Source organism: Tursiops truncatus, chromosome 7, assembly GCF_011762595.2.
Source record: "Tursiops truncatus isolate mTurTru1 chromosome 7, mTurTru1.mat.Y, whole genome shotgun sequence".
NCBI lineage: Eukaryota > Metazoa > Chordata > Mammalia > Artiodactyla > Delphinidae > Tursiops > Tursiops truncatus.
Genome location: NC_047040.1, coordinates 32,494,353 through 32,510,518, shown reverse-complemented (window position 1 = coordinate 32,510,518; position 16,166 = coordinate 32,494,353). Strand labels below are relative to the sequence as shown.

Below are 16,166 nucleotides of genomic sequence, written 5' to 3'. Positions count from 1 at the left end.
ATAGTCTCTTCAATAAATGTGATTGGTAAAACTGGATATGCACTTGCAAAAGAATGAGAATGGACTCCTGTCTTACACCACCCACAAAAATTAACTCAAATGGATTAAAGACTTAAATGTAAGAACTGAGCTGTAAAAATACTAGAAGAAAACATACGGGAAAAACCCTTTGACCTTGGTCTTGGCAATGATTTTTTGCGTGTGACACCAAAAGCACGAGCAACAAAAGTTAAAATAAACAGTGGGACTAAATCAAACTAAAAAGCTTCTGTGGACTTACCTGGTGGCGCAGTGGTTAAGAATCTGCCTGCCAGTGCAGGGGACACAGGTTCAAACCCTGGTCTGGGAAGATCCCACATGTTGTGGAGCAACTAAGCCCGTGTGCCACAACTACTGAGCTTGCACTGTAGAGCCCATGAGCCACAAGTACTGAGCCCGCGCGCCACAACTACTGAAGCTCACACACCTAGAGCCCATGCTCCACAACAAGAGAAGCCACCACAATGAGAAGCCCACTTGCCGCAACTAGAGATAACCTGCACACAACAGTGAAGACCCAACGCAGCCAAAAATAAATAAATTTATTTATTTTTTTAAAAAAGCTTCTGCATAGCCAAAGAAACCATCAACAATATGAAAGGGTAGCCTATGAAATGGGAGAAAATATTTGCAAGTCAAATCTGATAAGGCGTTAATATCCAAAATATATAAGGGATTCATATAACTCAATAGCAAAAAATCCAATTAAAATATGAGCAAAGGACCTGAATAGACATTTTTTCAAAGAAGATATGCAAATGGTCAACAGATGCATGAAAATGTGCTCATCATCCTTAATTATCGGGGAAATGAAAATCAAAACCACAATGAGATATCACCTCCCTCCTGTTAGTTTGGTGGTTATCAAAGAGACGAGATAATACGTGCTAGTGGTGAGGGTGTGGAGAAAAGGGAACCCTTGTGTGCTGTTGGTGGGAATGTAAGTGGTGCAGCCACTATGGAGAACAGTGTGGAGGTTCTTAAAAAATTAAAAATAGAACTACCATATGATTCAGCAATCCCTCTTCCAGGTATATATCTAAAGGAAATGAAATCATATCTCAAAGAGGTATGATCTGCAACCCCATGTTTATTGTACCATCATTCACAATAGTCAAGGCATGGAAACAGCCTAAGTGTCCATCAATAGATGAATGAATAATAAAGATGTGGTACATATATATATATATATATATATATATATATATAATGGAATATTAGCCATAAAAAAGAAGGAAATCCTGCCATTTGCAATAAGAGCCTAGAGGGCATTCTGCTAAGTGAAACAAGTCAGGTAAAGAAGGAAAATACTGTGTAATCTCACTTACATGTGAAAAAAAAAATTGAGACAGGGTAGGTTGGTAGTTGCCAGAGTTGGGGCAGTGGGGGAAACAGGTGAAGGTACAAGGGGTACAAACTTCCAGTTATAAGTAAGTTCTGGGGATCTAAGGTAAGCATGGTGACTGTAGTTAACAATACTGTATTGTATATTTGAAAGTTGCTAAGAGAACATACCTTAAGTGTCCTCACCACAAAAAGAAATATAGTAACTATGTGAGATAATGGATGTGTTAACTGACCTTATTGTGTAATCATTTTGTAATATATACATGTATCAGATCATCATGTTTTATACCTTAAACAGTGTTTTATGCCAATTATATCTTAATAAAGTTGGGGGAAAAAATAAAGGGCATCTGTTCTTGACAGCAGGAAAAAAATAAAAATGAAATGATTGTCAGCCTTTATATATAACTATTACCACAGTTCTTTCTCTGGTTTTCTCTAGTATTTAATTTTAACTTTTTTTTCCCATCATAGATCCTGCTATTAATTTCAAAGATCTGTTATCTGTGGTATATATATCTCACAGAGCACGTATAAATGTCAGGGTGGTCATCTGCAGAAAGGTTAGTAAACTTTAAAGATGTACTTTAAAAATTGCAGTATCGTTGTATTGTGAAGAACTTTTAGATTGAGTATTTTTCACCAGATATAAGTTTAATATCTTTTATATGACATAATTTTATAGTTTCCTTTTTTGAGGTGAATTAACTTTATATAATCATAAGAAATCAGCATATAAATTTGTTCTTCTTAGCCATACATGAGCTCCTGGAAATAATGCCCTCTCCAGAGTCAAAAATGTATTACCAGAGAATATTTTCTTTATTCAGAACCTTTTGTTGTGACCATTTTTAATGCAAACACCATATTTTAGAGTTTCTGAATCTCTTAACCTTTGTGGAAAAGATTTTCTGTAGTTTGTTTATGAGTGTATTCCAACAATGATTTACCTTCAGTCCACTCATTTAACCTCTAAGTTGACGAATTGTTACCCCATGCGCTTCTTCCTGATTATATCCTTCTCTCTCCTCTACTGGCAACCACTGACCAGTCTAGTATTTAATTTGCTTCCTTGTTTTTCTTTTTAGTTTTACTCCCTAATTATGTCACAGTACCTTTCCATCAGTAAATCTGGTTATGTCTTTCTCTTTAACAGCTACGTAGTTTTTTATTCTATGGCTATTCTATAAAAGTATTATCTGGTTCCCAGCTGATGGACATTTAGATTGTTTCCTGTTTTACCATATTAACAAACTTGTGTTAGGAACATTTTTTTACATTTGTCTTTACCTATCCATGGTAATACATATGTAGGACATAATTCATGAAATGTAATTTTTCTGTCAAAGAGTATTCACATTTTACATTTTAATGGATTTTGCCATGTTTTCCTTGAAGCAGGTCATGTAAATGGATCCTTTTCCTTTCAGTGTGCAATTAGAAACCTCTTTCAGTACAGCCCAGTTTTTATTCATTATGTGTTTATAAAATTGCTGTAAAATAAGTCTGAAAATTTTAAAGTCATGAAATCATGAAAAGTTTCTTTGCCAACCAAAGGGTTAATATGTTCAACTTAGTTAATGTGTTTAAAATTGCTATTGTGCACTGCTACAGTAAAGGTAGCTCACTGATTGATGGCATTAAGTGAGGAAAGAAACTTAACGTGTCATCATGACTCACTGCGACTCACTGCTTTCTATATCAGCATCAGTGTACATAAGAACCATTAATTTTGAAATCTGTACCAACATAACTCATTTCCTGCTATGAAATTTGTCAGAGTTAGAAATTCTGATAAAAGAGATACTCTATAAACACTGGGAGCCAAAGTTCTTTTCATCTACTTAGAAGTTTATTGGCTTTGTGATTAAAATGTCTTAAAGATCTTAACAGCATTTCTGATAGTGTTTGAGAACTTGTTTTTATCCAAAAAATGTGAAGTCAGTTGGGATACTAGAGATCATACACATTGCCATGTAAATGTCTACTCTTTAATTTCAGTTTCTTATTCTAGCTAAATATCAGCATCCATCTCATTGGAAATAGTTTTCTGGAATTAAAGTTCAGTTCTTGTTTTGTTTGTACCATGTAGAGTTAATGAAAAAAAATGCTTTTGTAAAAGCAGCCATTAACTTTGCCTGAGGAAAAAATGAGGTGGGAAAACATTCTTGGTGTACCTAGGTTCTGTCAAAGTTTCTTATGTGTTCTAGTTTACTCCCTAACCATAGTTCCAGAACTGTGCCTGGCACATAGTAGATGTTCAGTATTTACTGAACAAATGTACTAGGCTCATGGAAAGTACTTAGTTGAGAGGATATAACTTTATTACATTTTATACATTTTATACATTTATATACATTTTATACATTTTATATGTACCTATATATCTATATTTTTTTCTCCAACCAAATTAAATTAATAACGTGAGTGTGTTGGTATGTGGAGGATTATTTTATCTTTTTTTCCTTTTTTATCTTTCAGCAAATATTTGAGTCCCAACTCTAGATATACAATGAGTAATATGCAGATTAGTTAAAAACACAATGTCTGCCGTCCAAATATTTTCTAATCTAGTTAAGAATATAATCGTTTGAAAGTATATCCTTCCAAAGTTTCTTACTAAATTACTTTGTCATTAAAATAGCTGAAAAGAAACTGTTGTTGATGTAAAGTACTGTACACTTTTTGACGAATTTTGCATTCTTAATCTCTTCACAGATTTTACAGATTTTACAGTCCCAGCCAGATGCAGCACATCAAATATCTCAACAAGTGGGTTGGCAAGACACTTTAGTTAGGCTTTTTTTAAAAGCAAATTTTGAAAATGGAAATACTCTTCATAAGCACAGTAGGGCTGTTGTAATGAAAGACAATGGTAAAAATATATCAGCTGAAGATATGAAGAGGAACTCTGATGAAAAGACAGATGAGGAAAAAATCAGCTCTTTTGCCTCAGCTCATGTGTCTTCAGATCATTGGAGTTTGGAGGATAGACACTCCCTAGACTCAAACACACCATTATTTCAAGAAGATAGCTTGATGGGAGAATTATCTTTCAAATCAGAGAATCGAGGAGAATTCTGGCATAATAACCCTTCACATCTGAGTTTAGATCTCAGTGGAATTGATTCATGTGAACTGAGTGATAGTGGAAGTCAAATGCCAGACAGCTTGCCTAGCACGCCATCCCCGATAGAGTCCACTAAGTCATTTTCTGTGCAGTCTGACAAAGAAAGCAGCATCACAAATGATGTGGGCTTTAGTGATGACTTCCCTTTACTTGAAAACCAAGAGGTAAGATTCCTTATTTGTCCAAATGTGGTTTTATTTTTTTTTATGTCTGACCTCAGAAATGTGTGATTGTTAACAATTTCATGTATTATTCATGTTCCAAGTCTCATGATCTAAGGTATTAGAAGCCTGGAAGTCACCAAATTGTGAGTGTCTTGAGAGCAAAGCCAGTGTCTTATTCATCTTTACATCTCTAGGGCCTTCGTAGTAAAGTTCCAGGTTCATGTAGCCACCTTAAAAATATGTTGCATGATTATAATTCATGTACCTGATGGTTCTCATGATCTGCTTTTAACACCCCCTCCCTCTAATAATTTCATATTAATTTCTCTTTTTTATAGAGATGTGAGGAAGAGCTTATTCAATTACTGACAAATATTTTGAACTGTGTAATGTGTAAGGGACTAGAAAAGTCTGATGACGATACTTGGATTGAACGGGGACAAGTGTTTTCGGCACTAACTAAACCAGGAATATCCAGTGAGCTACTTCGACCATCAGATGAAATAAAACTAATGTAAGTAAGCATTCATTGGTGATATGCCCTCTCCTTTTAGAGTGGGCAGGAGTCCAAAATAATATTTGTTATTGAACCTTTATTCAGTATTCAGTCGATGTAGAGAGAGAGAAAAGGAGAAGCTTTGTGCTCAGCCCTTCTCCTGTCTGTTTGCCATTCTAGTGGGATCTAGAGAGAAATCCAAAACTAACTCCAATGTGAGGAGATTTAATTCTTACATTAATTTGGATTCTAAGTGATTATATATTCCATGTTTAAGTTGTTTTCTGCAGTATCTAAGCACTTGGTGCATGTGTTCTACAGTCTTGTGCAAATTTGAGTGCTTCCATGCTAAAGGAAGGTAGTAGTGTTTTCATGAAAATTACTTCTCTAAAGCTTTGAGTTCCCTGCATATGATAGAACACTGTACCAACAGCACACTAGAACAGAATTACTTTTTTGTTTTTCCATAGGTCTAGACTCTCTGTAAGGCATAAGGCTTTCTTCCCTAACATTTCCAATTTCGGTTTTTTGTTTTGTTTTGTTTTGTTTTTTTGCGGTACGTGGGCCTCTCACTGTTGTGGCCTCTCCCGTTGCGGAGCACAGGCTCCGGACGTGCAGGCTCAGCAGCCATGGCTCACGGGCCCAGCCGCTCCGTGGCATGTTGGATCTTCCCGGACCTGGGCACGAACCCATGTCCCCTGCATCGGCAGGCGGACTCTCAACCACTGCACCAGCAGGGAAACCCTCCAATTTCAGTTTTAAAGAAACTTTTAAGTATCTCATGGAGGCTGGAATGTGAATTATTTTCATAGCTTTTTCAAGGTCAAGTCAAACAGGTAATTTTTACTTTGCCTTTTAATATTAGGTATATTAAAGATAAGTACTCCAAAGATTAAAAAGTTGCTTCATTATTACTAAATTCTATCCACAGTGTCTTATACCTGCCAGTGATACTGTATCTTTGGAGGTACATTCCTATTAATAAGTAACGAGATTTGTTGTTGCTGGGTTTTTTTTTTTTTGGTGACCTGTTATTTTTATAAATTTAAAATGGTTTTAAGAGGACTTTGTTTTATACTTAGTTTGCTACAGAAGATGTTAGAATGGGCAGTCACAGAAAACAGAGAAGCAAAATTTAATCCAGTAACTGCTGAAAATGCTTTCCGACTCATGCTGATCATACAGGACTTTCTGCAGTCAGAGGGACTAGTTAATTCGAACATGTGGACTGAGAAGGTACAGTAACATCTCTTTGAAATTATTTGTTTAGTAGTGAAGGACTTTCAAAGAAAGAAATTTTGTATCTCCTCTTTTCAGAGCATTAATATTTAATCAGATGTGATAAACATGGATAAGATGTGATAGTCGCAGATGTGATAGTTACTTTTGTTAAGTAACTCTTACTAGGATAATTCTTTTGTTTTTTACCAACTGAACATTGAATTAGTTTTGAAATATTTATGATTTGTATTACTGTTGGGAAAACTCATCATCAGTAGATTTAAAAATGGAATGTTTTTATTTCTCAATTTTTCCTTTGTGTTAGCTTTTAGAGGATATGATGCTGCTCTTCGACAGTCTGTCAGTCTGGTATTCTGAAAGTCCTGTATGGGTGAAACTCTCACAGATTCAAATCCAGATGCTTCTAGGCTTCATTGGAAGGGGTAATTTGCAGGTTTGTCGATTCTTTTCTGTTATTTTATATACTCACATGCAACATAGGAATTTGTGCAGTAACTGAATGGCAATTATGTTTTCAGCATTTTAATTTTTTAATCAGTTTCAAAAATATCATGATTTAACTCTAGTTTCAGTTTTGTGAGATGAGAAAGAAGCTTGAGAGGCGGCTAATCGATTCTTTTTTCCTGATGTTTATGATTCAGTATAATTTAAGGTTTCCTTTTAGAGGATTTATGTATAGCTTATATTAGAGGGCATTACATCATCTACGTTTAGTATAGCTACGAGCTCTACAGCCTGCATAGACTTTTATACGTGTGGAGTTCAGGGCTTGCATTTTTAAGAAAATTATTTTTTAAATTGTTCTGTCAAAATCTTTTTCTGTACTTAGTAATCCACTAATTCAGTTTTACATTTATCTCATTTTTCTTCATTTATTAAACACTTACTGAATACCTACCAAGTGTTAGCATTGTGCTAGGTTTCTACTATAAAGATAAATAAAAGATGGACCCACAGAATATTTATTATTTTCAAAAATTTTAAAGGTTGGGAAAGTTCCATGCAGATTTTAGTCTGTCATCTTTCTATTTACATTGGATGCTTGTGACTACCTGCATTGGATTAGTCATGACATGTATCGCATGGTTATTTATCTGGCCCTTTTTAGTTTCTTTTGATAATCGTTTCTAATATAAACTTGCTATAATATTGATAAGAACATGAGGAGGTTAAAATACCATAAGGTTGCCCTATTTTAAAAAGACCATATTTTTCAACATATATTCTTTTCCAGTCATTTAAGAAAACATACTCATTGTGGAAAGTACACAAAAAACATAAAGAGAAAAAATAGATAAAACATCCTTCATCCCATAGCCTAAGAGAAAACAACTGTCAATATTTTAATGTTTTTTTCTCTTTATATTTCTTCAGATGATTAAAACCATCATATATTTTGATAATTTTGTGTTCTTTTTTATTTTTCTTACAATTATATTAAACTCATTTCCCCACATTACTAACTTTTTAAAGATAGTGGGTTTTTTTCCTAATCATAAAGGTAACACATGGTCATTGGAAAAAACATGGAAAAAGCAGAAAAGCTAAACAAAAAATAAACATTCTGATATGTGGATGATGAAAATTTGAATTGTACAGCTTTTAAATACAGTTTGAAAATTATATGAACTAAGAACTTAAAAAAAAGTTATTATATGCTTTGTCTAGTAATTCTACTCTAAAACTATATCCTGAGGTAATAATCTAAAATACCAAACAGTATTTGTACACATAGATGTTCATTGTAGTTTTCTTTTTTTCTCCATCTAGAAATAGAACAAAGGTAACTTTTTTGGCTTTTTTATTAATATGAGTCTGGTGGCTGGCTGTTAAAGCCCTTGCAGCCAGCATACCAGGTAGTTCTTTTTTTAGATATTAGAACTCTGTTTTTTTCCACTCATGATCACCCTCAGTGTTTTTATCCTTGGTGAGATTTCCAAGGAGAAGTAAAATGTCTGTTTTAATTTGCTCATGATTAAATATCCAGTGCCTGTACCATAGTAGCACTCTATAAATACTTATTAAATAAATAAAGTGTGCAGCACCTACAGGTAAGACTGATCCTATCAACCAGTAGTTAGTGACCTATAATACTTCTCACTAGCTACTTGTTTAATTTCACTCCCTCAGGAATAAAAGCATATTTCCCTGAGTTTGTGCATGTTAAAGGCTGGGGAAGGAACCCCTTCCCTTATAGGGGTTTAAATAGAGTTGCCTGCAAAAAGAATCTGGCTAGCAAATTTGTTTTGTTTGGCCCATACATTATTATTTAATTGCCAGCATTTAAGTATTAGGAGATTTCACATCAATGCCAGGATCTCCCAGGTTGTCTTTAAAGCAGGACTGAGTAAGTTGTTGATTTATTTAGATGCAGTATATGGTCACCGTGTTGTCTGGGTTTCTGCTCCTTCAGTTGTCTTGGCTCAGCCAGTGATTCTCTTCACTAGCTACACATGAAATCACCTAGAGGAGCTTTTTAAAAATGCCTTTGTGGGCTTCCCTGGTGGCGCTGTGGTTGAGAGTCCGCCTGCCGATGCAGGGGACGCAGGTTCGTGCCCCGGTCCGGGAAGATCCCACATGCTGCGGAGTGGCTGGGCCCGTGAGCCATGGCCACTGAGACTGCGCGTCCGGAGCTTGTGCTCCGCAATGGAAGAGGCCACAACAGTGAGAGGCCCTCGTACCGCAAAAAAAAAAAAAAAAAAAAAGGCCTTTGTGTGGGGCATCACTCAGTAATTAAACAGGAGAACTAGGGCCCAGGTATTTTTTGTCATTTCTCAGGTGACCATAATGTAGTACTCTTTATAATGTGAGGGCAGGGCTATCATATCTATGTGTGGGGGGGTAGTGTGTGTATCCAAAGTTAAGTCGGTGGTAAGTAAATCATTGTATTCACTGAAAGTGTCTTTATAATTTTAAATAAACATATAAACTTATAGTTATTTAATACTGTGATACTAACTTAAAAGCAAATCACTGAATATTCAACCTTTCATGTGAATAGTATTTTTAAAAACATATAGCAAAAAAGCCCAGAATATTAACATTGGTATTTCCTGGATAATGAGATTTTATGACCTTTTGTCTCACATTTGTTGGCCTCTATTGGGTTTGAGCTGCTTTAGTCAGATTCAAAGACTAAAGTGAAGGGATTTGGGGAAAACCTGAGAAGGGTAGAGAAGCTTCACTAGTAGAGGCTTAAGTTAAAAGTAGAAAAGTTAAAGTTTTGAGCCATCTTAGAGGTTGTGTCCTCCAATGCTGTTTGCTTCTTTAAGTCTTGCATGGAAAGACTGCCTGAGATCCCTTATTGTTGCCTTGGCCTGCAAAGACATGTGCATACAGCTCAGATCAGCTTTTGGTACACATATATTCTTTTTTTTTTTTTTAACATCTTTATTGGAGTATAATTGCTTTACAGTGGTGTGTTAGTTTCTGCTGTATAACAAAGTGAATCAGCTATACATATACATATATCCCCATATCTCCTCCCTCTTGCGTCTCCCTCCCACCCTCCCTATCCCACCCCTCTAGGTGGTCACAAAGCACCGAGCTGATCTCCCTGTGCTATGCAGCTGCTTCCCACTAGCTATCTATTTTACATTTAGTAGTGTATATAAGTGCATGCCACTCTCTCATTTCGTCCCAGCTTACCCTTCCTCCTCCCCTTGTCCTCAAGTACATTCTCTACATTTGCATCTTTATTCCTGTCCTGCCCCTAGGTTCTTCATAACCATTTTTTTTTTAGATTCTGTATATAGGCACATATATATTCTTGAAGTGATGTCAGTTTTTAATACTTCCCTTCTTTCCCTTGCTTTTCTTTATTTTGAAAGTAATATGATCCAAAATTGGGTTATAGGGTTAAGGGAGAAGGAGACACTTTATATCATTTGTCCTGTTTTGGTTTTAAGACTTCCATCTTTCTCTAGTCTAGATGAAATGAGGCCCCTTCATGACCAATTTACCTTTCTAGGATGGAGTTTAAGGCCAGAGCTTAAGAGTAATATAGCATATTCCTTTGCCTGGGTTTGTGACCTAGATATGTATTTTCCTTGGGAACTTTACTCAGTTGCCTGTTCACTGTCCTTTATCTATAAGAATGCTTTTGATTCCAAATAACAGAAATATCAATGCAAGCTGACTTAGTTAAGAAGATTCAAATAGTTGAAAATTCCATAGCTAAGATGAGTTTAAGGCATGATTCAGTCAAGGCTCTAGTTCCATTTGTTTGCTGTTCTCACAGCATTACTCTCCATCATGTCAGCTTGTCTTAAGCTGACTGCCCTAATTGTCACAAAATCACTGCCAGCAGCAATTAAGGCTACATGCTTCCTTGTTCATATCCAGAGAAAGAGAGTGCTTCTTCCTAGAGTCATTGTTGGTAGACAGTTCTTCATGGATCTCCTGTGAATACAGACACTGGATGCCTTTGTGATGAACTGTCTTTTTGAGGACGCATGTATAGAGAACAGCTTGGGAAGATAGAGATGATGTCTCCCTCCAGAGCAAAAGCAGGTTTGTTTACTGTCCAGTATAATAAAGATAATGTCTCCTTCCAAGGCAACGTTCAGGTACACTTACTACCCAATTTAAAAGACTTGTGTTCACTTTGCTTGGGATTCCTCTCCTATAATGCAACCACTGGGTGTGCAGGCATCATCTAGTTCTGTTCATTTCTCACCATGGAATTACATTTCGGGGAACAGGGCAAGTGCTGATATTCTGGCTATTGCTAATGCTGTAGATCTTCGTCTCTGATCCAGGAGTCTCATTCTTCTGCCAGCATCTATGAAACAATGGTAGGCTAACTTGTCAGCTTGGAGATGAGGTATTGATAAAATCCAAGCCCTTTCACAGTTCTTTACTGTTATTGTATAAAAGTTGTGTCTTTGCATGATAAAGCTATCCCTGAATGAATCCATGTGACAAAGACAGTGACATGAGTTGACTGAAAGATGAGTTACCTGAACCAGTCACTGTGGCAAGGGGTTGGATATTCTGTTTGGTTTATATCTTTTAGAATTAGAGATGGAATCATCCCCGAATTCCTGCAAACTCTCTGAAGGAGTAGAGTGGATGTTGGGGTGATTAATTATCAACCTCTTAACTTTTCTGTATATTCCAAATGAAACGTGGGTTACTTTTATAATTTATTTTAAAAAACAACTTCAAGAGGAGCCAAAGAACTTTGTTATCATTAAATATCTGCTTTATTTTACTATTTTATTCCAGGTTTGTGCAGTGGCATCAGCTAAGCTAAACACCCTTCTTCAGACCAAGGTGATTGAAAATCAGGATGAAGCATGTTACATTTTAGGGAAGCTGGAACATGTTCTAAGTGAATCAATCAAGGAACAGACTGAAATATACTCATTTCTGATTCCGCTTGTCCGTACCCTGGTTTCCAAAATTTATGAGCTTCTCTTCATGAACTTGCATCTGCCTTCTTTACCTTTTACCAATGGAAGCTCTTCATTTTTCGAAGATTTTCAAGAATATTGCAGTTCAAATGAATGGCAAGTTTACATTGAAAAATATGTAAGTTTCATCTTTGTTGAGTGGGGTTTTTCTACTAAATTATCATTTTTATGGAAGCATGCATTAAATTTTGCGTATGTATATTTTTCATAAGATTGTACCTTATATGAAGCAGTATGAAACCCATGCATTTTATGATGGTCATGAGAGCATGGCACTTTATTGGAAGGATTGTTATGAAGCCTTAATGGTGAATATGCATAAACGAGACCGGGAAGGGGGAGAGAGCAAGCTCAAGTTTCAGGTAAAAATTATTAAATGTTTTTAATACCAGTTTTTTATGTTGATTTCAAGCATTTAATGTTCAAATGAGAGTAATAACAAGACTGAACTTTGAAAATGAACAATATTTTATGTTTTTTATTTTTTAATTTATTTTTAACATCTTTATTAGAGTATAATTGCTTTACAATGGTGTGTCAGTTTCTGCTTTATAACAAAGTGAATCAGTTATACATATACATATGTCTCCATATCTCTTCCCTCTTGCGTCTCCCTCCCTCCCACCTACCCCATCCCACCCCTCTAGGTGGTCACAAAGCACCAAGCTGATCTCCCTGTGCTATGTGGCTGCTTCCCACTAGCTATCTATTTTACGTTTGGTAGTGTATATATGTCCATGCCACTCTCTCACTTTGTCCCAGCTTACCCTTCCCCCTCCCCGTATCCTCAAGTCCATTCTCTAGTAGGTCTGCATCTTTATTCCATCTTGCCCCTAGGTTCTTCTGACCATTTTCTTTTCTTTTTTTTTTTTTCAGATTCCATATATATGTGTTAGCATACGGTATTTGTTTTTCTCTTTCTGACTTACTTCACTCTGTATGACAGTATCTAGGTCCATTCACCTCACTACAAATAACTCAGTTTCGTTCCTTTTTATGGCTGAGTAATATTCCATGGTATATATGTACCATATTCCATTGTATATATGTACCACATCTTCTTTATCCATTCGTCTGTTGGTGGACACTTAGGTTGCTTCCATGACCTGGCTATTGTAAATAGAGCTGCAGTGAACATTGTGGTACATGACTCTTTTTCAATTATGGTTTTCTCAGGGTATATGCCCAGTAGTGGGATTGCTGGGTCGCAGGGTGGTACTATATTTACATTTTTTGTGTGTGTGTGTGGTACGCGGGCCTCTCACTGTTGTGGCCTCTCCCGTTGCAGAGCACAGGCTCCAGAGGCGCAGGCTCAGTGGCCATGGCTCACAGGCCCAGCCACTCCGTGGCATGTGGGATCCTCCCAAACCGGGGCATGAACCCGTGTCCCCTGCATCGGCAGGCGGATTCTCAACCACTGTGCCACCAGGGAATCCCAGTAGTTCTATTTTTAGTTTTTTAAGGAACCTCCATACTGTTCTCCATAGTGGCTGTATCAATTTACATTCCCACCAACAGTGCAAGAGGGTTCCCTTTTCTCCACACCCTCTCCAGCATTTATTCTTTCTAGATTTTTTGATGATGGCCATTCTGACCGGTGTGAGATAATATCTCATTGTAGTTTTGACTTGCATGTCTCTAATGATTAATGATGTTGGGCATTCTTTCATGTGTTTGTTGGCAATCTGTATATCTTCTTTGGAGAAACAGTCTATTTAGGTCTTCTGCCCATTTTTGGATTGGGTTGTTTGTTTTTTTGATATTGAGCTGCGTGAGTTGCTTGTATGTTTTGGAGATTAATCCTTTGTCAGTTGCTTCATTTGAAAATATTTTCTCCCATTCTGAGGGTTGTCTTTTAGTCTTGTTTATGGTTTCGTTTGCTGTGCAAAAGCTTTTAAGTTTCATTATGTCCCATTTGTTTATTTTTGTTTTTATTTCCATTTCTCTACGAGGTGGGCCTAAAAAGATCTTGCTGTGATTTATGTCATAGAGTGTTCTGCCTATGTTTTCCTCTAAGAGTTTGATGGTGTTTGGCCTTACATTTAGGTCTTTAATCCATTTTGAGTTTATTTTTGTGTATGGTGTTAGGGAGTGTTCTAATTTCATTCTTCTACATGTAGCTGTCCAGTTTTCCCAGAACCACTTATTGAAGAAGCTATCTTTTCTCCACTATATATTCTTGCCTCCTTTATCAAATATAAGGTGACCATATGTGCGTGGGTTTATCTCTGGGCTTTCTATCCTGTTATATTGATGTATATTTCTGTTTTTGTGCCAGTACGTACTGGCACATATGTAGCTTTGTGGTATAGTCTGAAGTAACGGAGCCTGATTGCTCCAGCTCTGTTTTTCTTTCTCAAGATTGCTTTGGCTATTCGGGGTCTTTTGTGTTTCCATACAAACTGTGAAATTTTCTGTTCTAGTTCTGTGAAAAATGCCAGTGGTAGTTTCATGGGGATTGCATTGAATCTGTAGATTGCATTGGGTAGTAGAGTCATTTTCACAATGTTGATTCTTCCAATCCAAGAATATGGTATCTCTCTCCATCTATTTGTATCATCTTTAATTTCTTTCATCAGTGTCTTATAATTTTTTACATATAGGTCTTTTGTCTCCTTAGGTAGGTGTATTCCTAGATATTTTATTCTTTTTGTTGCAATGGTAAATGGGAGTGTTCTCTTAATTTCACTTTCAGATTTTTCATCATTAGTGTATAGGAGTGCAAGAGATTTCTGTGTGTTAATTTTGTATCCTGCTACTCTACCAAATTCATTGATTAGCTCTAGTAGTTTTCTGGTAGCATCTTTAGGATTCTCTATGTATAGTATAATGTCATCTGCAAACAGTGACAGCTTTACTTCTTTTCTTCCAATTTGGATTCCTTTTATTTCTTTAACTTCTCTGATTGCTGTGGATATAACTTCCAAAACTATGTTGAATAAGAGTGGTGAGAGTGGGCAACCTTGTCTTTTTCCTGATCTTAGTGGAAATGGTTTTGGGTTTTCACCATTGAGGACCATGTTGGCTGTGGGTTTCTCATATATGGACTTTATTATGTTGAGGAAAGTTCCCTCTATGCCTACTTTCTGGAGGATTTTTATCAGAAGTGGGTGTTGAATTTTGTCAAAAGCTTTCTCTGCATCTGTTGAGATGATCATAAGATTTTTCTCCTTCAATTTGTTAATATGGTGTATCATGTTGATTGATTTGCATACATTGAAGAATCCTTGCATTCCTGGGAATAAACCCCTCTTGATCATAATGTATGATCCTTTTAATGTGCTGTTGGATTCTGTTGGCTAGTATTTTGTTGAGGATTTTTGCATCTATGTTCATCAGTGATATTGGCCTGTAGTTTTCTTTTTTTGTGACATCCTTGTCTGGTTTTGGTATCAAGGTGATGGTGGCCTCGTAGAATGAGTTTGGGAGTGTTCCTCCCTCTGCTATTTTTTTTTTTTTTTCTTTTTTTTTTTGCAGTACGCAGGCCTCTCACTGTTGTGGCCTCTGCCATTGCGGAGCACAGGCTCCGGACACGCAGGCTTAGCGGCCATGGCTCACGGGCCTATCCGCTCTGCGGCATGTGGGATCTTCCCAGACCGGGGCACTAACCCGTGTCCCCTGCATTGGCAGGAGGACTCTCAACCACTGCGCCACCAGGGAAGCCCCCTCTGCTATGTTTTGGACGAGTTTGAGAAGGATAGGTGTTTGCTCTTCTCTAAATGTTTGATAGAATTCGCCTGTGAAGCCATCTGGTCCTGGGCTTTTGTTTGTTGGAAGATTTTTAATCACAGTTTAAATTTCAGTGCTTGTGATTGGTCTGTTCGTATCTTCTATTTCTTCCTGGTTCAGTCTCAGAAGGTGTGCATTTCTAAGAATTTGTCCGTTTCTTCCAGGTTGTCCATTTTATTGGCATATAGTTGCTTCTGGTAATCTCTCATGATCCTTTGTATTTCTGCAGTGTCAGTTCTTACTTCTCCTTTTTCATTTCTAATTCTAATGATTTGAGTCTTCTCCCTTTTTTTCTTGATGAGTCTGGCTAATGGTTTATCAACTTTGTTTATCTTCTCAAAGAACCAGCTTTTAGTTTTATTGATCTTTGCTGTCGTTTCCTTCATTTCTTTTTCATTTATTTCTGATCTGATCTTTATGATTTGTTTCCTTCTGCTAACTTTGGGGATTTTTGTTCTTTCTCTAATTGCTTTAGGTGTAAGGTTAGGTTGTTTATTTGAGATGTTTCTTGTTTCTTAAGGTAGGCTTGTATAGCTATAAACTTCCCTCTTAGAACTGCTTTTGCTGCATCCCATAGGTTTTGGGTCGTTGTGTTTTTATTG

The 16,166-nt window shown here is 36.6% G+C and overlaps 1 protein-coding gene across 2 annotated transcripts in view; it reads left to right on the top strand.

Moving 5' to 3' along the window:
* The window catches only part of NBEAL1 (neurobeachin like 1), a 178,024-nt gene that overhangs the window by 88,932 nt on the left and 72,926 nt on the right, over positions 1 to 16,166 (top strand). For both annotated transcript variants that reach the window (XM_073807369.1, XM_033859886.2), the window contains 7 exons: positions 1,861 to 1,949; positions 4,105 to 4,680; positions 5,019 to 5,194; positions 6,259 to 6,412; positions 6,723 to 6,851; positions 11,648 to 11,953; positions 12,048 to 12,197. In XM_073807369.1, the coding sequence (XP_073663470.1) occupies positions 1,861 to 1,949; positions 4,105 to 4,680; positions 5,019 to 5,194; positions 6,259 to 6,412; positions 6,723 to 6,851; positions 11,648 to 11,953; positions 12,048 to 12,197 (1,580 nt within the window). The remainder of the gene's footprint in view (positions 1 to 1,860; positions 1,950 to 4,104; positions 4,681 to 5,018; positions 5,195 to 6,258; positions 6,413 to 6,722; positions 6,852 to 11,647; positions 11,954 to 12,047; positions 12,198 to 16,166) is intronic.